This window comes from Elephas maximus, chromosome 22, assembly GCF_024166365.1.
Source record: "Elephas maximus indicus isolate mEleMax1 chromosome 22, mEleMax1 primary haplotype, whole genome shotgun sequence".
Lineage (NCBI taxonomy): Eukaryota > Metazoa > Chordata > Mammalia > Proboscidea > Elephantidae > Elephas > Elephas maximus.
The window spans coordinates 44,090,487-44,115,370 of NC_064840.1; the positions used below are offsets into that span (position 1 = coordinate 44,090,487).

Consider the following 24,884-nt stretch of genomic DNA (forward strand, 5'->3'; position numbering starts at 1 on the left):
TCCTAGTAGGTTTGGGAATATTATGACTAAATTTACTAAATGTGAAACCAAATGTGGAATGGCCTTTGAAAATAACCACTACTCACAGCTATTTCAGATCCAAATCAGAATAAGAAATCATTCAAAACTAACGTTTTAAAAAACAATGTAAAGTGATTTAAAAATAAGATCTTTTTAAAACCCCTTTCTGTAAGAATAAAATTCCTAGTGAGAAGAGATCCAAAACTTTAAGAATTCTCTTATTTAAAAAAAAAAAGTCTTGTTACTACACGCCGTTGAGTCAATTCTGACTCATAGCGACCCCACTGTACAACAGAATGAAACACTGCCAGGTCCTGCGCCATCCTCACAATCATTGCTATGCTTGAGCCCGTTGTTGCTGCCACTGTGTCAATCTATCTTGTGGAGGGTCTTCCTCTTCCTCTTTTTCGCTGACCCTACTCTACCAAGCATGGTTTGTAAAAACACCTCTAATCCCATTGATTGGCTTTTCTTTTTCAACTCTTAATTTTTAATGCTCCATGACAGCATATTAAATATTTTCCAATAGTCTTTCAGTGAGTTGGTTTATAGAAATTTGCCATTATCATATTTTTTATATTTATTATCTACAAAAGTCAAATGGGGAGTTTCAAGATTAGTTTATAAATTTGATTTTTCTGTAAAAAAAACTTCTAAGATTTCAAACATCATGGAAAATTCTGAATTATGGCCTGTCTCAAGAGATAAAACTTTATAAACCAAGTTCCACCACATTTAATAATTTAATAACATGCATTTCTAAGGTATTCTAAGGTAAAGTGATTTGTCACATAACAAAATCCAATAACAATTTTAAAAGCTATTATTATTTTTCTAAAGCCAAAAATGAGTAAATGTAATTAATTCTCCACTACACTATACTTGTATGTATATTTTTCAATTTAGGAAATTCCTAATTCTGAGCTGGTTTCCCCTGTCACGTACCAGACTTCTCAGGCCACTTCACTGGATTGTTTGCTTAGGGAAAGCCACCTAATTAATATTAAATTAAAAAAAACAAGGAAAGTAAATCTGTGGGATAATGCATGAATTCTATAAAGACGTAAACTATGAATTCTAAGAATAAAACAAACCTCATTTTTATTGATACAAGGTGTTTACATTATTTTCTTAAAAACAAAAAATCAAACAAACAAAAAATCTCTCTCTCCTTAAAAGCCCATTCAAATACCATCTGCAACTTGAAGCCTCCCTTGATTTCTTCCACATATAATCCTTTTCTCTTTTGAATCTCCTTAGCACTTTATGCCTTTTTTGTGGCACTTACCAAGTTCTTCCTTATGCTTTAGTCATTCAATCAAAATACATTTAATAAATGCTAAGTCATTGGGTCACTATGAGTCGGAATCAACTCAACAGCACTGGGTTTGGTTTTTTTGGTTTTAAGTCATTGGGAACTGGACAAAAAAGGACGGTTGTGATTTTTTACATAGTTTTTTTTTTTTTAACCAATCTTTCTTATTTTAAAAGCACAATGTATTTCTTACAGAAAATATAAACATTAAAAGAACACAGAGAATACCAATAAATTGTGCTAATTCAGGAACAACCACTATTGGGCCTAGATGAAAATCCTTACTCTGCATGAATATCCATACATATATTTTTTTCCCCAACCATGCATAATGTTTTGTTTTCTACCCTTTTTTTTTTTTTTAAACTTAATAATGTATAAGTACAACTGTCAGGATTTTGAAAGGCAAAGATGAAGAAGGGAGTGTTAAGGCAGAAGGAATATGAATAGCCTGGAGATGGGAAAGCTGAATTGCTTTATTCTTTTGCTTAATTACAGCACTTAAAATGCAAACACACAATGTTGAAAGCTTCATTTTTGACCAAAAAAAAAAAAAAAAGATGCAAGATGAAAACTAGTTTTCACAAGTACGAGGTATGCACCACTATTTACAATTCCAGGAGATTAAATACTTAAGTACAGCACTATAACCACGACTATGACTACTTCCTCTACCACCTCTTACAGGATTTATAGTTTATAAAGTTCATTAATTAATTCAAATATTGATTTATGCAGGGTACTGTGCTAGGTGCTAGGTGTACAAAGATGAATAAGGACAAGCTCTGCCTTCAAGGAGTTAAAATTCTAGTGGTAGTGGTGTTGGTAGCTGCTGGGGAGTCAATTCTGATTCACAGGACTCCATGTGACACCAAGTAGGACTGCTCAGGAGCATTTTCTAGGTCTTTACAGGAGCAGATCACCAGCTCTTTCTCCCACAGAGCTGCTGTGTGGGTTAGAACTGCCAACCTTTCAGCTACCAGCCGATTGCTTAACTATTACACCACGAGGCAGGAGAAGCAAAAATGTAAACAATTCCAACATAATAATATAAACACTAAAATAGAGGGATATGTAATACGTATTGATAGTGTGGAGGAGAGAGCCACTGACACTTCTGGGCATCCCAGGTTTCACAAAAAAAATAACATCCAAACCAGGCTTTGAAAATTAATTAAGGTATCACCAAAGGGGATACTGGAAGAGTCTTCCAGACAGACAAACATTTGCAAAATCATGGTAGGTTCAAGGAATGCAAAAAGGCACGACCGCTATAGAAAGGTTTGGCAGCATAAGAAAATAACATGCATTAATTCTTTGACCCAGCAATCCCACTTCTAGGGCTCTATCCCAAAGATATGCTAGTAATTAACATGAAAATACACATGCAGCACCATTTGTTATAGGAAAAAGACAGGAAACAATGCAAATGTCCACCAATATAGGTGACTGAATGAATAAATGTGGTATATCTAACCCATTCGGCCAGGTGCTCCTTGGAAACCCTGTGGGGCACTTCTACTCTGTCCTATAGGGTCGCTATGAGTCGGAATCGACTCGATGGCACTGGGTTTTATCTAACCCAAAAGAGTAAAATGTAGTTCTAAAAAAATGAAAACATTGCCTACAAATACTGCTAAGGAAGATTCAGGATATACTATTAAGTGAAAAAGCAGGGTAGAGAAAATAAACATCACAATACTGTATCAAAAAAGAGAAGAAGAATACACAGATATCCACTACCCGTCTGTCAGTCTGTCATACTGTGGTGGCCTGCATGTTGCTATGATGCTGGATACTATCCAACCAGTATTTCAAACACCAGCAGGATCACTCATGGTAGACAGGTTCAGTGGAGCTTCCAGACTAAGGCAAACAAGGAAGAAAGGCCTGGTGATCTATTTCCAAAAATTAGCTAATGAAAACCTTATGGATCACAACAGAACACTCCCTGACTTGCTTCGTTCGGACACGTCATGAGAAGGGATCAGTTGCTAGAGAAGGACATCACGTTTGGTGAAGGAGAGGACCAATGTAGGCATGAGAGGCTCTCAATGAGATGGATTGTCACAATAGCCACAATGATGGACTGGAATATGCTGCCAATTGAGGGGTAACAGGACTGGGTAACATTTTGTTCTGTTGTACATAAGGTCAGCATGAGTCAGGGTTGACTCAACAGCGGCTAACAACAATTTACATAGATATAAGACAGATATATAAACATTTCATACAAATTTTATATTCATATTTATGTTTTTTTTACTAGGAAGATAAAAAAAATTTTAAGTGGCTACTTTTAGGGAGAAGAAAACAAAGTAGAGGGGTCAGAGGTAGAAGCTAGATTTCTCTGAATGTACATTGTTTCGTACGTAAAAATAAATTTATAAAATAAATTTAAATTTATAAAATAAATTTAAATTTATAAAATAAATTTAAAAAATTGTAAAGGTAGTCCTTCAAAATCAAAAGCATAATGAAACATATGAACCTGTGTATTTAGTTGGTCCACACAGAGAGGAACTATTTAAGTGAGTTTAAAACACAGTAATTTGACCATACAGGCAGTCCCCAACTTATGACGGGGTTCCGTTCCTACGATTCCATAGTAAGTCAAATACCTCTTTTTTTTTTTAGTTTTTATTATTTGCTTATTGTTATCAGTATCTTTATAAATCCAACCTTTATATGCCTTTTGGGGCTGGAGACATTACCCATAAACATCTCCCAGTGAATATCTGAGAATAACAGCAGCAAATTATGCCGCAACATTGTATTACTAATGATAAGATATACAAAAAACAAAACAAACAGATGGTCCTAAATGTGTTTCATTGTAACTCGAAGACACCATAAGTCAGGGACTACCTGAACATCCTGAGTGAGATAGATCTCTAAGGACAAAAAGAAGTAACATCTTCAACAGTTTTCAGTAACTATATTGTTAGTAATAATATTGCTATTGTTATTGTGAAAGTACATAATGTGTGTATAACAAAGTTTCACTATAAAACAAAACAGAACAAATATAAAGGCCAATCTAGTATTAATAGGCTTAAGAGACCACCAGACTGTGGTCTCTGTCATTTCTGAAAGTAATCTGTAACTCCCTAGAGAAATGGCTGATTCAAGGCTAGAGGCAGAATTTTATAAACTGAAGTTGGATCATACCAAAACAAAAATAAACTATCAAAGACCAGGTGGTGTCAAAAAAACACTGGAATACCTTGAGGAGGCTCCCACTGCAAAGATGGAACATTCTGAGCACCAATAGTAATAACAACTGCAATGTATTAAAATCCATCAGTACATAAAGATAATTAAAAAAAAAAAAAAGAAAAAACTCATTGGAAGGTACTTGGCAATTAATTTGTTCCTCTAAAAACTTGTAAGTAAAGGGGAAGAATCAAGTATTTATCGTGACCCTCTTATATAAACTGTAAATCAGAGTAACCCAATAGCTGATTAGGGAAAGTTTCTATTTATAGAAGTATACCAGCTGATAAAATGAAGAGAATATCACCCTCTTGCAAACCCCTAATAAAATAATTGATGGAGAAAATGATCATCAATGGCTGCTAACATTACAAAAAGAGTGACAACCTGACATTACGTGCTTCCTGGCAGAAGTATGTTATATATCATCTGCGAAGTACTCTTTCAAAAAAAATCAAACCTGAATCTAATCAAGCCTTTATATCTGCTTGGTCTGTAGAAAATAGAAGACCATGGTAAATACCACAAAGATGCAATAAGTAAAATTCAGATTGTGAGAAATTCTATAGGGAAAACATATTACAAGAAAAAAGGAGGCGAGAAGAGGGAATAGGAACCTAAAAATTAAAGAGACTTAAGAGATATATCAATTGAATACTATGTATAAACCCTGATTTGACAAAACCAACTATAAAAAGATTACAAAACATTAATTGAATATTTGATGATAATGTGGAAGTACTATTTGTTTACAAGTGAGAAAGGTGTTGTAGCTATACATTTTAAAAGAGTCAGTATTCTAAAATATTTGTGGATGGAATTATGGTGTTTGGGATGTGCTTCCAAGAAACCCGGTTGTTATGCAGTGGTTAAGAACTTGGCTGCTAATCAAAAGGTCAGCAGTTCGAAATCCACCAGGTGCTCCTTGAAAACCCTACGGGGTAGTTCTACTCTGTCTTATAGGGTCTCTATAAGTCGGAATCAACTGAACAGCAACAGGTTTAAGCCCGTTGGAGGGGGATGGGTGCAGTCACAGATGAAACAAGACTAGCTAGAGTTGATAATTTTTGAAAATGCATGATGGGCACATGCACTCATTCTGCTATTCTTCCTATACTTGTATATAACTGAAATTTTCCTTATAAAAAGTTTTTAAAAAAAAAACCTGAGTTTGGATAACTAGGACGCTGGTTCAAACACGACTTATTCTTAATGAACCATACAGGATACCAAGGCTTTTAGACTTTTCCCACTAAAAAACCTGTTGCCATTGAGTCGATTCCAACTCTTAGCGACCCTACAGGACAGAGTAGACCTGTCCCCTAGAGATTCCAAGGAGCGCCTGGTGGATTTGAACTGCTGACCTTTAGGTTAGCAGCTATAGAACTTAACCACTACGCCACCAGGGTAGTATCTATTCTGCTGGCAGCCTGCCATGCTCCATTAAAAAAACAAACAAAAAAACTTAAATAATAGAAAATCTTTAAGGAGAATGTTTTAATGAGAAAGGAAAACAGTAAATGGAGGCAAACACAAACCATCCCAGGAGCTTTTTCTCTGATTATCCTATATAAGCCTAATTTCTGGAGGGGGGAGAAAAAAGAAAAAAAAGAGCAGACAATCAAACTACCTCTTAAAATATTAAAGATTGCTCCTTTCCACCTGTCGTTGTTAAGTGCTGTGTTAGCTGCCGTCAAGTCGCTTCCAGCTCATAGCAATTCTATTTAATGCTGTCAAGTCGCTTCCGGCTCATAGCAATTCTATTTACAACAGAATGAAACACTATCCAGTCCTGCATCATCCTCACGATCATTGCTACGTCTGAGCCCATTGTTGTGGCACTGTGTCAATCCATGTCGCTGAAGGTCTTCCTCTTTTTCAGTGACTCTCTACCTTACCAAGCATGATGTCCTTCTCCAGGGACTGGTCCCTCCTGACAACATGTCCAAAGTACCTGAGACAAAGTCTCGCCATCATCACATCCGAGGAGCACTCTGGCTGTACTTCTTCCAAGATAGACTTGTTCATTCTTCTGGCAGCCCAGGGTATATTCAATATTCTCCAACAACACCATAATTCAAAGGCATCAATTCTTCTTCAGTTTTCCTTATTCATTATCCAACTTTTACATGCATATGAGCCGATTAAAAATACCATGGCTTGGGTCAGGTGTACCTTAGTCCTCAAAGTGACATCTTGAGCCCTGGTGGCACAGTGGTCAAGAGCTTGGGTGCTAACCAAAAGGTCAGCAGTTTGAATCCACAAGCTGCTCCTTGGAAACCCTATGGGGCAGTTCTACTCTGTCTTACAGGGTCTCTATGAGTAGGATTCAATTTGATGGCAAGAAGTTTTTGTTTTTATTCCCCCCAGCAGATTTCCCCAATACAATATGTCATTTGATTTCTTGACTGCTGCTTCCGTGGGCATTGACTACGGATCCAAATAAAATGAAATCCTTTACAACTTCAGTCCTTTCCACATACTGACTGAAATTAAAGAATTGGGTGACAGGCAACAAAGAATAATATTCTGTATTCACAAAGCACTTTAACTTTTCCAAGTTCATTAACAGGAAGCAGAGCCAACATGGCACCCTAGACAGACACATCATGCTGTCCCTCTGCAGCAAAGACCCGAAAAACTAAGTACAACAGATACAAACGTCAATCCTAGAACCCTAAACATCAAATGAAGGGATAAAGAAATAGATCAAACACCAAATAGAAGAAGAAAGAGAAGGAAAACAGAGAACAAAGAGAGATAGAGAGTGGAGGTCCCCTGCCAACTCACGTGGTGCAGGCTCGCCATCTTGGAGCACAGCCATCAATGACCCCAGACAGAAAGTATTGGAAAGCAACTTCACAGAGCTCCCAACAGGAGACAAAGCACCCGATAACCAGGAAAACACATTTTCCTACCCCTTACCACTCTGCCCTGTACACCAACACCTCTCCCAAAGGGCCATGCTTTGGCAAGAGAGCTACCAGCCTGCCATCAGCCCAGGTCAGCTCTGCCAGCTCCTGCCACAACTTTTTTCGCCCTGTCTTGGTTATCTAGTGCTGCTATAACAGAAATACCACAGGTGGATGGCTTTAACAAAGAGAGGTTTATTTTCTCACAGTAATTAGGCTAAAAATCCAAATTCAGGGTGTCAACTCCAGGGGAAGGTTTTTCTCTCTGTCGGCCTTCTCATCAATCTTCCCCCAGACTAGGAGCTTCTCTGCCCAGGGACCCCGAGTCCAAGGGACACGCTCTGCTCCCAGCACTGCTCTCTTGGTGGCATGAGGTCCCCCACTCTCTGCTTGCTTCCCTTTCATCTCTTGAGAGATAAAAGGTGGTGCAGGCTGCACCCCAAGGAAACTCCCTTTACCTCAGATCGAGGAGGTGACCTAAGTAAGAGTGGTATTACAATCCCACCCTGATTCTCTCAACATAAAATTACAATTACAAAATGGAGGACAACCACACAGTACTGGGAATCATGGCCTAACCAACTTGACACATATTTTGTGGGGGGACACAATTCAATCCATGACACCCCCCTTTCCTCATCTTCTTTCTCTCTCCCACCCAGCCCATACCTTATCGCTAACTCCTTGCCACTGGGCCACGCGGTGCTGCACCACATTGGCTAGGCAAAGGTAGAGACATCAGCCCACTGACAGCCCGGGTCCACCCTACCCAGAGTTGCTGACTCCTGCAACACCATTTTGTGCCTTTTCTTCCTCTCTCCCACCTAGACTGTACCTTACCTCTACCCCTTACCATCAGACCATACCATGCTGCCTTGGCTAAAGAAGCACTGGCCCTCCACCAGCCCAGGGCCACCTCACCCCCACGTGCAGGCTCCAGCTGTGCCATATATACATACATTTTTTCTCCTTCCTTCCTTTTCTTTCCCCTCACACCTAGCCACGTACCCTGCCTCCACCCCTTCCTGCTGAGCAATGCCATGCCACCTTGGCTAGAGACACACCAGCCCACCACCAGCAAGGACCACCTAACCCCACCCACCAGCACCTGCTGCATCATTTTTTTTTTTAATTATTTTTTTCCTTCTCTTTCTTCCTCTTCGTTCTCCCTTCTACCTAGCCCCGTATCCCACCTCTACCCCTTCCCACCAGGCCATGCTGTACAGCTTTGGCTAGAGAGACGCTGGCCCACCATAAGCCAGGTCCTCCCCACCAGCACCCACTGGCTCCTGCTGCCCCCTTCCCCTTTTTCCCTTTCTTTCTTTTCTTTCTCCCTTCCACCGGGTATTATACATCGCCTTTACCCCTTCCCACCATGACCACTGCAGGTAGAGAGATAACCTGCCGCCAGCCTGGGACTCCCTAGCCTTACCCACCAGCTCCCACCACACCATTTTAGTTTATTTACTTTTCTCTTTCCTCCTTTTCTTTCTCCCTTCCACCTAGCCTGGTATCCCACCTCTATTCATTTCCACTATGCATTGCCTTGGCTGTACAGGCACCAGCCCACTGCCACTCCCGGTCTGTACCATTCCCACTCAACAGCTCCCACCGTTCTGGTTTCTTTTTTTCTTTCTTTTTTCCCTACTTTTTCATTCCCCTCCCACCTAGCCCTGTACTCCACCTCTACCCCTTCCTGCCAAGACTCACTGCATTGCTATGGGTAGAGAGCTACCGGCCTGCCACCACTCTGGATCCCATTCACCCCCACTTGCCAGTTCCCACTGTGGCATTTTATATTTTATTCTTTCTTTGCCTCCCACCTAGATCCATAAACTACTTACCCCCTTCCCGCTGGGCCATGCCACAGTACCACGGCTAGAGACCCACTGGCCAGCTGCTTTATACTTCCTACCTACCCCTGTACACCAACTCCCCCTGTCCTGCTGGCCCCCAGTCTCATCCTGTCCCCACCTGCCAACTACCCCCTTTTCTCCTTTCTCTTTTTTCTTTGTCCTCTCAACCTAGTCATATACCCCACCTCCCTTTCTGCTGGCCCTCAACATGCTGCCGTGGCTAGGGCATCCCAAGCTCAGGCCCACCGCCACACTGGACCCACACTGCCCCTCCCCTTCTGCCACTCAATCAGCTGCTAAACAGAGGGAAAAGAAACCATACTACTCCCTGTCTGACACCCTCACCTATCTGATGAGGGACTGTGAACACTCCAACACCACTGGACCAACATCAGGAGCCAGACAGTGCCTGCCCACTCTACCTTCAGCCACCTCACCAAAAGAATGTACAGCACATCAGACTTAGCCTACCTCCTGAAGCTCTGCTAACCCAGAAAAGGTGATGAGAGCTATCATGCCCACAGACAAGCAAGCAGCAAAGCACACCTGGCCCACCTGCCCTGACATATCGAAACAAAACAAAGAAGCAGGAACACAAACCAACATACAATCGATAAACAAAGAAAATAATGCCTTAATGTCTCAGAGACAGAAGACCATATAAAATGCAGGACAAGATGGCTCCAGAAAGTGACAAAAATAAAGAATCAGATGACCTTCCAGCAGAAGAAAAGGCAGTGGAACTAACTGATATGGAATTCAAAAGAGCAACACTCATGGTTCTCCAAGAGATTAGGAAAGAGATCAAGGAAAACACAAAGAAAATGAAGAAAAAAATAGGCAATATCATGGAAAACACACACATGTCCACTAAAAAAAAAAAAAGCCCCAAATCAAGGAAAAACACAGACAAAGCAACAGAATTCAGGAAGTTAATACAGGCACAAAACATCTAAATAAATAAACAACTAGAAATCATACAAAAACAGCAACTAGAAATCCAAACAACAAACAACAAAGTTTCAGAAATGGACAAGTCAGTAGAAGGCTTAGGAGAAAACCTGAAACAACGGAAGTCAGAAATATCAAGATTGAAGATGAATCAATGGACGCCACATTCCTTGAGGAAAAACCAGGAGAAAGAATGAAGAAAAACGAAGGACACCTAAGAATTATGTGGGACACAACGAAGAGCAGAAATTTGCACGTGATCGGAATACCAGAACGGGGCGGGGGGGGGACGGAGGGGGAGGAAATGGAAAACACAGAGAAGATTTTTGAAGATGTGCTGGTAGAAAACTTCCCAAATATCATAAAAAATGAAAAGCTGACCATCCCAGATGCTCAATGAACCCCATATAGGATAGACCTCAAAAGAAATTCACAAACACATATCATAATCACACTAGCCAAAACCAAAGACAAAAAAAGAATCCTGAGAGCAGTTTGAGAAAAAAAAAGTCACATGCAAAGAGAAAACAATAAGATTAAGTTCTGATTACTTAGCAGAAACTAGGCAGACAAGAAGGCAATGGGATGACATATATAAAATCTTGAAAGAAAAAAAGCTGCCAACCAAGAATAATATATCCTGCAAAGCTCTCCTCTCAAATACCATGGCAAATTTAGGACATTTCCAGATAAAAAGAAATTAAGAGAATGTGTAAAAACCAAACCAAACTTACAAATACTGAAAGGAGTCCTTTGGTTAGAGAACCAACAACACCAGACAAGTGGAGTCTAGAACACAGTACAGCATCAGCCAGATAACAATCTAGGTGAAGAACTCTCTATAATAAAATAAAGCCAAAAGACTTAAAACAGGGAAAGTGAGACATCAATCTGTAAATGACTAAAATGTCAAAACAATAAAAGTGGGAATAAACGGTGTAGGTACAGAACTTTCAAACAGAGACGAAGTAAGGCAATTATCACATAACGAAAGACCGGTTCAAACTTAGGAAGGTAAGGATAAATTTCAAGGTAATCACAAAGAAAGTTAACAAACCTATTCCTCAGAATAAAAAAGAAGAAAAACATAAGATCTCAGTAATGACAAAATCTAAATCTATAAAAACTAAAGAAAAGAAAATCCACAAACAAAAGGAATTCAGCACAGGAAAGTAAGAGGAACAAAGAAAATGCCGGAACCACACACAAAAAAGCACTACAATATGGCAGCAGTAAACTCATACCTATCGATAACCACACTGAATGTAAATAACTTAAATGCACCTGTAAAGAGACAGAGACTGGCAGAATGGATTAAAAAAGCATGGCCGATCAATATGCTGTCTAAAAGAGACATATCTTACAAAAAAAAAAAACCACAAATACATTAAAAATCAAAGTATGGGAAAAAAATATATCAAGCAAACAGCAACCAAAAAAGAGGAGGAGTGGCAATACCAATCTCAGATTAAATAGACTTCAAGGAAAAATCCATCATAGAAGACAAGGAGGGACATGATGTAATGATTAAAGGGACAATTCACCAAGAAGACATAACCTTAATAAATATCTATATACCCAATGACAGGGCTCCAAAATACATATAAAACAAACTCTAACAGCACTGAAAAGAGAAACAGTTCCACAACAAAGTAGGAGACTTCAACACACCAGTCTCGGTAAAGGACAGAACATCTAGAAAGAAACTCAACAAAGATACAGAAGATCTAAACGTTAAAAACAACCAATTTGACCTCACAGACATATATGGAACACTCCACCTAACAACAGAAGTATACATTCTTTTCCAACGCACACGGAACATTCTCCAAAATAGACCACATTTTAGGCCACAAAGTAACCTTCAATAAAATACAAAACATCGAAATACTACAAAGCATTCTCTCTGATCACAATGCCATAAAAGAAGAAATCAATAACAAGCAGAGCAAGAAAAAAAAAATCAAATACATGAAAACTGAATAACACCTTGCTTAAAAACAAGTGGGTAATACAAGAAACACGACGGCAGCGGGTTAATACAAGAAATGAAAAAGGCAATAAAAAAAATTCTTAGAATGAAAACACATCACACAAAACCTTCAGGACACAGCAAAGGCAGTGCTCTGAGATTAATTTATAGCAATAAATGCACACATCAAAAAGAAGAACAGGCCAAAATTAAAACAGTAGCCTACAGCTTGAACAAACACAAAGTTTACACCAAAGGAAGCCTACAGTCACCAGAAGATTGGAAATAAGAAAAATTTGATCAGGAATAAAAGAAATAGAGAACAGAAAAACAATAGAAAGAATCAACGAGACCAAAAGTTGGTTTTTGAAGAGATCAATAAAATTAACAAACCACTGGACAAACTAAAGGAAAAAAAAAAAAAAAACAGGAGCGGAAGCAAAATAACCCATATAAAAATGAGATGCAGAACGTTACAACAGACCCAAATGAAATGAAAAGGATCATAACAGAATACTATGAAAAACCATACTCGAACAAATTTCTGAGACTAGAGGAAATGGACTAATTTCTAGAAACACAGTACCTACCTAAGCTAACACATACTGAGATAGAAAATCAGAACAGACCCATAACAAGAAAAGAGATTGATGAGGTAATAAAAAACTCCAACAATAAAAAAACACCCTGACCCGTACGGCTTCATTGAGACTTCTACCAAATATTCAGAGAAGAGTACTCAAACTACTTCGCAGCATAGAAAAAGGAACACATGCTGTGAAGTCAGCATAATCCTGATACCAAAGTTACGCAAAGGTACCACCAAAAAGAAAATTACAGACCAATTATCTCTCATGAGTACAGATGCAAAAATTCTCAACAAAATTCTGTTGTTGTTAGGTTCTGTCAAGTCAGTTCTGACTCATAGCGACCCTACGTACAATAGAACAAAACACTGCCCAGTCCTGCACCATCCTCACAATCATTATGCTTGAGCCCACTGTTGCAGCCACTGTGTCAGTCCATCTTGTCGAGGGTCTTCCTCTTTTTTGCTGACCCTCTACTTTACCCAGCATGATAACAACATGTTTTCCAGAGACTGGCCCCTCCTGATAATATGTTCAAAGTACGTGAGACGAAGTCTTGCCATCCTTGCTTCTAAGGAGCATTTTGACTGTACTTCTTTCAAGACAGATTTGTTCCTTCTTCTAGCAATCCATTCTATATTCAATATTCTTTGCCAATACCATGTTTCAAATGTATCAATTCTTCTTTGATCTTCCTCATTCATTGTCCAGCTTTTGGATGCATTTGAGGCCAGTGAAAATACCATGGCTTGGGTCAGGCACACCTTTACCTCAAAGTGACATCTTTGCTTTTTAACACTTTAAAGAGGTATTTTGCAACAGATTCTAACAAAATTCTAGTCAAGAGAACTTAGCATCGTATCAAAAAAACAACACATCATGACCAAGTGGGATTTATGTCAGTTATGCAAGTACAGTTCAACATTAGAAAATCAATCAATGCACTCTACCACAAAAACAAAAGAAATCACATAATCATCTCAATCAATGCAGAAAAGGCATTTGATAAAGTCAAATACCCATTCCTGATAAAAACTCTCAATAAAATAGCAACAGAAGGGAAATACCTCAACACAATAAAGGGCATCAATGCAAAACCAACAGCCAACATCATTCTCAATGGAGGGAGGCTGAAAGCATTCTCCTGAAAACAGGAACAAGACAAGAATGCCATTTATCACAAATCCTATCTAACATTGTACTGGAAGTCCTAGCTAGAGTAGTAAGGCAAGAAAAAGAAATAACAGGCATCCAAATTGGAAAAGACCAAGTAAAACTATCCCTATTCACAGATGATAAGATCCTATACATACAGAACCCCCAAAATTCCACAAGAAAACTACTGGAACTAATAGAAAGATCCAGCAGAGTAGCAAGATATAAGGTTGACATATAAAAATCAGTTGGATTCTTATACACCACCACCAAGAACTACAAAAAAGGAAATCAGAAAAACAATACCATGTATAATAGCCCCTAAAAAGATAAAATACTCAGGAATAAACCTAACCACAGATATAAAAGACCCATACAAAGAAAACCACAAAACACTATTGTAAGAAATCACAAGAAACGTAAAATAATGCAAAAACATATCACACTCATGGATAGGGAGACTCTAACATTGTGAAAATGTAAATCCTACCCAAAGTTATCTACAGATATAATGCAATTCTGATCCCAAAACCAGGAACACTGTTTAATGAGATGGAAAAAATAATCACCAAATTTATATGGAAAGGAAAGAGGACCCAGATAAGCAAAGTATTACTGAAGGAAAAAAAACAAAGCAGGAGGCCTTGAACCACCTGATCTCAGAACCTACCATACAGCCACCACAGTCAAAACAGTCTGGTACTGGTACAACAACAGACACATAGGCGAATAGAACAGAATCAAGAACCCAGATGTAAATCCATCCATCTACAGTTACCTGATTTTTGACAAAGGACCAAAAACCAAAAATCCCATTGTCATCAAGTTGATTCTGACTCATAGCGACCCTATAGGACAGGGCAGAATTGCCCCATAGGGTTTCCAAGGAGTGGCTGGTGGATTCAAACTGCTGACCTTTTGGTTAGCAGCCAAGCTCTCAACCACTGCTCTGAAACGGGGAAAAGACAGTCTTTTTAACAAATGGCGCTGGCAAAACTGAATATCCATCTGTAAGAAATAGGATCCATACCTCACACCATACACAAAAACTAACTCAAAATGGATCAAAGATCTAAATACAAAATCTAAAACGATAAAGATAATGGAATAAAAAATGGGGACAACATTTGAGGCCCTAATGCATGGCATAAATACAATACAAAACATAACTAACAATGCACATACGTCAGAAGAGAAACTAGATAACTGGGAACTCCTAAAAATTAAACACTGATGCTCAACAAGACACGATCAAAGGAGTAAAAAGAGAATCTACAGGTTGGGAAAAATTTTTTGGCTACAACATATCCAACAAGGGTCTAATCTCTAAAATCTACAGAATTTTTCAACACCTCAACAACAAGAGGACAAGTAACTCAATTGAAAAATGGGCAAAAGATGAACAGTCACTTCGCCAAAGAAGACATTCAGACAGCTAATAGACACATAAGGAAATACTCACTATCATTAGCTACTGTTGTTGCTAGGTGCTGTTGAGCTGATTCTGACTCATAACGACCCTGTGCATAACAGAATGAAACTACCGGGTCCTGCGCCATCCTCACAATCGTTGCTATGCTTGTGCCCACTGTTGTAGCCACTGTGTCAATCTATCTCATTGAGGGTCTTCCTCTTTTTTTGCTGACCCTCTACTTTACCAAGCATGATGTCCTTCTCCGAGGACTGATCCCTCCTGATAACATGTCCAAAGTATGTAAGATGCATTTGAGATGTGGTCTCGCCATCCTTGCTTCTAAGGAGCATTCTGGTTGTACTTCTTCCAAGACAGATTTGTTCGCCCTTTTGGCAGTCCATAGTATATCCAATATTCCTCGTCAACACCGCAATTGAAAGGTGTCAATTCTTTTTCGGTCTTCCTTATTCATTGTCCAGCTTTAACACGCATATGAGGCGATTGAAAACATCACAGCTTGGGTCAGGTGCACCTGAGTCCTCAAGGTGACATCTTTGCTTTCCAACACTTTAAAAAGGTCTTTTGCAGCTGACTTGCCCAATGCAATGCATCTTTTGGTTTCTTGACTGCTACTTCCATGGGTGTTGACTATGGATCCAAGTAAAATGAAATCCTTGACATTCTCAATCTTTTCTCCATTCATCCTGATGTTGCCTATTGGTTCAGTTGTAAGGATTTCAGTTTTCTTTATGTTGAGGTATAATCCATACTGAAGGCTGTAGTCTTTGAACTTCATCAGTAAGGGCTTCAAGTCCTCTTCACTTTTGGCAAGCAAGGTCGTATTAGAGAAATGCAAGTCAAAACCACAATGAGATACCATCTTACCCCAACATTACTAGCATGAATTAAAAAAAAAAAAAGCAGAAAATAACAAATGTCGGAGAGGTTGCAGGGAGACTGGAACTCTTATACACTGCTGGTGGGAATGTAGATGGTACAACCATTTCAGAAAATGATATGGTGCTTCCTTAAAAAGCTCAAAATAGAAATACCATATGATCCAGCTATTCAACTCTTAGGGATATATCCTACAGATGGGGTTGAGGCTAGGGATCATGGTCTAGGGGAACATCTAGGTCAATTAGTATAACATAGTTCATAAAGAAAATGTTCTACATCCTACTTTGCTGAGTAGCGTCTGGTCTTAAAAGCTTGCAAGCAGCTGTCTGAGATACACCTACTGGTCCCATTATATTCAAAGTGGAGTGAAGGAAACCAAAGACACAAGGAAATATTAGTTCGAAAAACTAACAGACTACATGAACCACAGCCTCCACTACCCTGAGCCCAGAACAACTAGATGGTGCCCGGCTACCACCACTGATCTCTGTGACAGGGATCACAATAGAGGGTCCCCGGCAGAGCAGGGAAAAAATGTAGAAAAAAATTCAAATTCATGAAAAAAAGACCAGACTTACTGTTCTGATGGTAACTGGAGGAACCCCCAAGGCTTTGGCCCATGGACACCCTGCTAACTCAGAACTGAAGGCCCAAAGTCCACCTTTCACCCAAAGATTAGATACGCCCATAAAACAAATGATAATGCATGTAAGGAATATGCTTCTTAGTCCAATCAAGTATACAAGAGCAAATGGGCAACACCTGCCCAGAAGCAAAGACAAGAAGGCAGGAAGGGACGGCAAAACTGAATGAATGGACACGGAGCACTTACAGTGGAAAGGGAAAGTGGAAAAGGGCTGACACATTGTGGGGATTGTAACTAATGTCACAAAACAATTTGTGTATAAAATTTTTTAATGAAAAACTACTTTGTGCTATAAACTTTCACCTAAAGCACAATACTTTTTTTTTTTAAGTTCTTTAATATACACGTCACTTCTCTTAGCAACCCTGTAAAACAGACAAGGAAAAACTTCATTTGCTAGAGGAAATCATCAACACAAAGAGGTCACAAAGTCACTTAGTGGCAGAATACCAAGTGTTCTATCCCTATTGTAGTGTTTTTTCCACTAAATTGTTCCTTTCCACTCTATTTAATTATTCAATACAGGAAAAAATGCTACCCAGACCTTTTATTACCACTGAAGTCATAAATACCTGATAATATGTAAAGACAGTAACTGACAATGTATTGTTTACAGTCACATGCTGGTCAGCTCCCAAAATTTTACTTAACAGCTTGGGCAGCTCAAAATGGCCTGGGAAACTTAGGAATGAGGAAAATTTTTTCAATTGGAGCCCTGGTGGCACAGAGGTTAAGAGCTACGGTGATCTATGGCTGCTAACCTTTACTCTCACTTGTTCCTCTCCTCCTGCCCCACAAATAATTGTTTATAAAGGGTATCAGGAGCCCTGGTGGCACAGTAGTTAAAAGCTCAGGCTACTAAACAAAAGGTCGGCAGTTGGAATCCACCAACCATTCCTTGGGAACCCTACGGGGCAGTTCTACTTTGTTCTATATGGTCACTATGAGTTGGAATCAACTTGACGGCAATGGGTTTGGTTTTTGGTGCATGTTTTGAAAGGTAGGATAGAGAAAAAAAAAAAAAACATATTAGCAAGGATCTTCTTTCCTTTTCTACCTTAATGAGCTGACACCATATTTATTTAAGTCTGTCCCAGTTCCAGTGAAAGTATAGACCAGGAATCCTCCATAAACAATGACAGAATATCCAATTTGTTGATTCTGAATAATCAAATTTGAAACAGCCCAGATTCTGCACTTTCTCTGGACACCCAAAGCTCACTGTCCATATTCTGCTTGTTCAGGCACTCATCATTCTGTACAGGAATGGGTCCTAGGCAGGCCTGAAGCCTGGGTTTGCTGAAAGATGCTACGCTTGGGAAATTATCTTTCAATTCATCCAGTTTCACAATGAACACTCACGAATGAGCTGGAATTGTTTGCTCCAATTACTTGTTCCTGGTAAAAGCTCACAAAGACATATCCAGAGTCTCTGAATCAACAGAGGGATAAAGATGTAAGGTGTCATCAACAGCTATAATTCTTTGTGAGGACCCAAGAAGCCTTACTTCCACCTGAAGCATGTTGTGTTGTCTGCTGAGTTTCCACATCTTAATATTACATCCTCAAACTGTGTCTGATGATTCTTTCTGTCAGCGCTATCAGTGCCCTGATATGACAATTATGCAACTATCAACTATCCCCAACATTATTTAAATCAGCAGAGCCTTCTCTTGGAAATTATTACCCACTTTGGTGTTCTCCGTAGAACGTCTGAAATTCAAACAGAGGCAACCCTGATGCCAATAAAGTATCTAGACTACATGGGCATCTTTGAGAAGTGGATAGAGATAACCTACCATAGCATCATTATGAATGTCTTATGAACCTACAACCAGGGATGCAAGTTCATTTGGAGCAAATACATTCTCTTCCTAGTACTTTCTAGGATAACTGAGAAGTGGAATTGGGAATAGGATTAACATTTACAAATCATCTATTGCATGCCAGGCATTGTGTTAGCTACCTTATGAAAATCTCATGTAATCGTAACAGTCCTTCAAGGTATTTTCATTATTACTGCCTTTCACTATGGTAAGAAATGAAGGAATCAAGAAAGTGACTTATACAAAATCTTAAAGCTAGTAGCTGACAAAGCCAGAAGTTGAACTAAAGTCAGTGCAAACATCTTTATGATTTGCTTCTTACTACCCTATTTGATTTCCAAAGGAGTTAAAATGATTTATAATGACATTAGAAATAAAGGTATTTCTACTTCAATTTTTTTTGGTGAAAAAATTGGTGGCTTTAATATGTATTAAAATGCCTGGAACCAATGCACTGTGTTAAACACATACACATTTTCATGACAGTCTATACAGCCTCTAGTCTCTTTACGGACTAGCTCTTGTGTAGTCAGGAAAAGAGTAGCAAATGTTTTGTTCAACCTCTATGGCATTTTCAGATATTTGGGATATATAAGATCCTTCCCCAACCTCATATTTCAAAATTTATGAATAATAATCTTCCTGATAATTTTCCCAGATTTTTTTTCCTACAAATTTGCCCAGGCAACTTTTTTTTTTCCATTTGTTTGTTTTTGAACATTTTATTATGCTTTAGGTGAAAGTTTACAGAGTAATTTCCCATTCAATAGTTTATATACAAATTGTTCCATTATATTGGTTGCAATTCCCACAATGTGTCAGCACTCTACCCATTTCCCCCTGAGTTCCCGTTTCCATTTGTCCAACTTTCTTGAACCTTCCTGCCTTCTCATTTTTGCTTTTGGGCAGATGTTGCCCTTTTGGTCTTGTATGGTTGATTGTTCTTCAGAGAACTTTCCTTATGTGTGTTATTGTTTATTTTATAGGCCCGTCCATTATTTGGCTGGGAGATGATCTCTGTGAGTGGCTTCAGTTTCAAATTAGAAGGATATCTAAGGTCTATAGTCTCAAACGGTTCCTTTATTCTCCATCAGACCAGTAAGTCTCGTCTTTTTTATGAATTTGAATTTTGTTCTACATCTTTTTCCCGCTCTAACTGGGACTTTCTTTTGTGATCCTGGTCGAAGTGGTCAGTGGTAGTCAGGCACCATCTAGTTCTTCTGGTCTCAAGCTTGTGGAGGCTATGGTTCATCTGGGCCACTAGTCCTTTGGACAAATTGCTTCCTTGTGTCTTTGGTTTTCTTCATTCTCCTCTGCTCCAGATGGGAAGAGACCAATAGCTCTATCTTTTATTGCTACCTGCAAGCTTTCAAGACGCCAGGCGCTACTCACCAAAGTAGGATGCAGAACAATGTCCTTATGAACCATGCTATGCCAATTGGTCTAGACGTCCCCTGAGATGTTAGTCTACTTTGAAGTAATGAACCTTTCAGTTTTACCATAAACTGAATTCCAAAACATGTAGGTTTCAATTTGCTTAAAAAAAGCACTGTAAAAATGGATTAAAGACTAAAGTACAAATCATTTTTTTTAACTTATATGTATTATGTAGTCACAATAGTATGAAAATATACATAAATTATAAAAGCTATCATGTACTTACTATGTGCCATATACTTTATACATGAGTTTTACTCCCTACCTTACAAAAAAATCTATGCGATGCAGGTATTATTATCTCCATTCTACAAGTGAAGAAACTATGGTGAGAAAGTACAAATAACTTGCCTAATGTAATATAGCTAGGAAGTAGTTAAGCTAGACTTCAAACCTAGGTTTGTCCAACTCCAAAGCCCATGCTCCTCTTCACCACTGTTTACTGCCTCCTAGCTCTTATTTAAGGAGCTCTGGTGGCATAATGTTTAAGCCTTTGGCTGCCAATCAAAAGGATGGTTGTTAGAACCCACTAGCAGCTATGCCAGAGAAAAGACCTGGCGATCCACTTCGGTAAAGACTACAGCCCAAGAAACCCTGTAGGACAGCTCTACGCTGTCATATAGGGTCACTATGAGTCAAAATCGACCTGATGGCACACAACAACAACAATTCTTATCTGATAAACATATTCTTGTCCACAATTCTAAAACCATTATAGATAGACACACACTTACTTAAGCCCATCATTAACTATATGCATTAATTTGACATAGTTTCTAAAGTACAATCATTAACAAAAGCGCCTGAGAGTTAGCACTAGGAAAATTCAAGTAAGGCAATGATTTTACATAAAATCCTGAGAGGTCAAGAGCAGATAGTTCAAAACACAAAAACTTTAAAAGCTGTTTTGCTGCTAGAGAGTTATCATTTTTAAATTGACGTGAATGGGATAAGACCAGGAAATCACTTTAAGTATTTAAGAAAATTCCAATACTATAAATCACCAGCCTTCAAATTGAATAAGAGAGCTCATTTTTTTAATCACATTAGATTCAACTCTTAATGACTGAATTGTGAATAATATTATATTGTGCTTTATCTGAAATTTTATGATTAATCAAATAACTGTCTATTTGGTTCTATTTATAATCATATCATAATTTGAACAATTCTAAACTCCTGAATGGCTATTATCGCCCATGTTCCAGTGACTCAAATTTATTTATAAAAGTATGTCTAAAAATAAATCAAGAGTAACAATCCCCAAGCATGAAAATTCTTCAAACTATCAGAGTTTGAACTTAAATACATAATTGTTTTAAATGTATAAGATACAGTTACATAATACTTTCAAAATAAAAGATAACAAATTCTTCCTGTTGTTTATCAGATATATTCATTAGTTATCATGGCAAATAAGAGTCATTTTCTAAGATATGTCAAAGAATAGATCAACTCTTACCTCCATTGCTAAAGCTGCTGTTTGTTGGTCATAATGATTCAAAAGATTAGGCATGAAGGTAGTATTATAAGGCAAATCTTGGCACATTCTCAAGGTAATAGGTTCACAAGAAAACAAACTATGCCCACTTATGCATCCCACAAACATAGCCAAGGCCCAAAGATAGAAGACAATCCAACTCATAGCCATCCTTTCAGGATTTCAATGAGATTTGAATGATCAGGGCTATTCAATATTTTTAGATCTTTATACCCCTGCAGGTCTCAGCTTCAAAGTACTTCTTTTATATCTCACTGTTGAGTTCTTCACTTAAATGCTCTTTGCACTGTCAGAGCTTTGTTAGCTTGGTCTCACAAAAGGCATTTGTTTTTGGTTTCACAATACGGGAAAATGACATCATCTTGTCTCTTCTTTTCATTTTGTTACGTAGGGCACATTTGGCCAACATATCAAGTTGATTAACCACATTCCCAAACAACAGATTCCATCTTAGGTGAAGAGCTATTTCTTCCTGTGATTAAAATATCTGAAAAATATTAAAAAAAGAAATAGGGAAATTAGCCATTTCCTCTCAAAATGTTGTATATTTAAACTCTTTGATGAACGATAACATACTGACAAAATAGATAACGTACATAAGTACCTCATAAAGATACAGTATAGTTTTTCTGGAGTTCCTTGGTGGTGCAAATGGTTAACATACTCGGTTGCTAACCAAGATTGGAGATTGGAGTCCACCCAGCAGCCCCTCGGAAGAAAGGTCAGGTGATCCACTTACAAAAAATCAGTCACTGAAAACCTTACGGGGCACAGTTCTACTCTGACACACGTGGGGTCATCATGAGTAAGAATCAACTAGATGGCAACTGGCTTTTTAAAAGTTCTTCTGCTTTATCACTTATGCTGTAGATACACTAAAACAATCCTTGAACAGCATTTATGAACAAATTTAATACTCTTCTCTGTTGGTTATGTAAGCTATAGCACATCATTTAACTTTCTGTTTTAAAATAGCAGTTTTTCATTTGTCCCAAGATCTGATTGATTTATCTTGTAAAATTCTTATGCTGTTAGCATAAACTTTATTTAAAATGATATCTGTAATACCTACAAACTAACTTATTAATTTAAAATTCATTATATGTTTTAATAGTTAATAATGAATTTTTACATTGATTTGAGGAGGCAGGGCCAAGATGGAGGAATAGTCAGATGCTTTCCATGGTCCCTCTTACCACAAAGACCCCAAAAAACAAGTGGATAGATTATATATGACAAGCTAGGAGCCCTGAACATCAAAGACAAAGTTGAAGAGTTGGACTGAGTGGCAGGAGGAGGGAAAGACAGTTCAGAAGCAGCAAGGATTTGCCAGATCAGACCTGGCCAGCACCCTGCAGGCTGGATTGGCTAGCACACATGGGCTAAGGCGAGCTATAGCACTTGGGACGTGTTTTCCATGTTGGGAGAAAGTGAGCAGCAGAAGGTCTACACAGGCCTCCAGAGCCAGGGGAAGTGGCACTGGATCTGCAAAAGTTAAGTGCAAGCATCTAACCTACAGCACAGGATCAAAAAAACGCTTCCTGCTCTGGGAAATGCCTCTCTCCCCCTCACCCACCCCCCTCCTCACTCAGCTCTGGTCCCAGTCTGGCTTCAGCAACTGCTGCATCCCCTGGCCGGAAGTAGGACCCATTGCGTGTACCCAAGCCAATGACAGGGAACAAATGAACAAACAGGAAAAAAAAATCTGCCAGCTCCCCTAAGCTGGAACCTCAGGACAGGCGCTACTGCCCCTTTGCCTAGGCACAGGCATACGGGGTCCACAGACTTCAACTACCTTTCACCCCTGCCTAGACCCGTGTGGGTCCATTTCAACAGTGTAGGCCCTCATCAGCATAGTACAATACAGTATATACCTGAAGCCTATTTTCAACTACAACAGCTAAGAGGGAGTGCCAGATTTGTGACATTTGACACTGCCCTGCCCATTAAACAGGGTCCTCACCTACCCACATCATGGGCCTGAGGACTGGTGGCTCCACCCACTCCACTTAGCCACCCACAACAGGGGTCCAAGAATAAGTGGTGCCTCCCAGTCCTTACAGCCAACAGCATTGGGTGCCCAAAGTCTGGCCACAAAACCCACCCACCAACGTGCTCTAGGGAACCAGGACACTCCTTCTACCCAGGCACTCAGGGGCATAAAAAGACAGCAAATAGAAATCCAAAAGATTAACAATAAAATTTCAGAATTAGACAACTCAATAGAGTTATAGGGGCAGAACTGAGGGAATGGAAGTCAGAATTAGTGAGATTGAAGATAAAGTACTTGACACCAACATATCCGAGGAAAAATCAGATAAGAGAAATTTTTAAAAATGAAGAAACCCTAAGAATTACATAGGACTCTATCAAGAGGAGTAACCAACGCGTGACTGGAGTACCAGAACGGGGGGATAACAGAAAATACAGAGAGAATTATTGAAGATTTGTTGGTGGGAAACTTCCCTGATATCATGAAAGACGAGAAGATATCTACCCAAGAAGCTCATCAAACCCCACACAGGGTAGATCCCAAAAGAAAGTCACCAAGACGTATTATAATCAAACTTGCCAAAACCAAAGAAAAAGAGAGAATTTTAAGAGTGGCTAGGGATAAATGAAAAGTCATCTACAAAGGAGAGTCAGTAAGACTAAGCTCTGGCTACTGAGCAGAAACCATGAAGGCAAGAAGGCAATGGGACAACATATATAAAGCCTTGAAAGAAAAAAAATTGCTAACCAAGAATTATATATCCAGCAAAACTGTCTCTCAAATATGCAGGTGAAGTTAGGGCATTTCCAGATAAACAGAAGTTACAGGAATTTGTAAAAACCAAACCAAAACTACAAGAAATACTAAAAGGACTCCTCCAGTTAGAGAATCAATAATATCAGATAATAACCCAAGACTAGAACACAGGACAGAAAAACCAGATATCAAGCCGGACAGGGAAGTCACAAATAAGTCAAGGCAAAAACACTGAAAACAGGAGAACAGAGATGTCAGTATGTAAAAGATGGCAACATTGAAACAAAAAATGGGACTAAATAGTGTAGTCAATAGAACTTTCAGAGGGAGAGAAATTTACAGCAATATCAAGAAATAAAAAATTGGTTTAAACCTAGAACATTAATTGATTTGACAGAAAGCATCTGTGATACCTTGAAACAGGTC

The 24,884-nt window shown here is 38.8% G+C and overlaps 1 protein-coding gene across 2 annotated transcripts in view; it reads right to left on the bottom strand.

Moving 5' to 3' along the window:
- FZD3 (frizzled class receptor 3) overlaps window positions 1-24,884 on the bottom strand; it is a 123,871-nt gene that overhangs the window by 84,594 nt on the left and 14,393 nt on the right. For both annotated transcript variants that reach the window (XM_049865684.1, XM_049865685.1), the window contains exon 2: window positions 21,671-22,196. In XM_049865684.1, coding sequence (XP_049721641.1) covers window positions 21,671-21,859 — 189 coding nt within the window. In that variant the 5' untranslated portion in view covers window positions 21,860-22,196. The remainder of the gene's footprint in view (window positions 1-21,670; window positions 22,197-24,884) is intronic.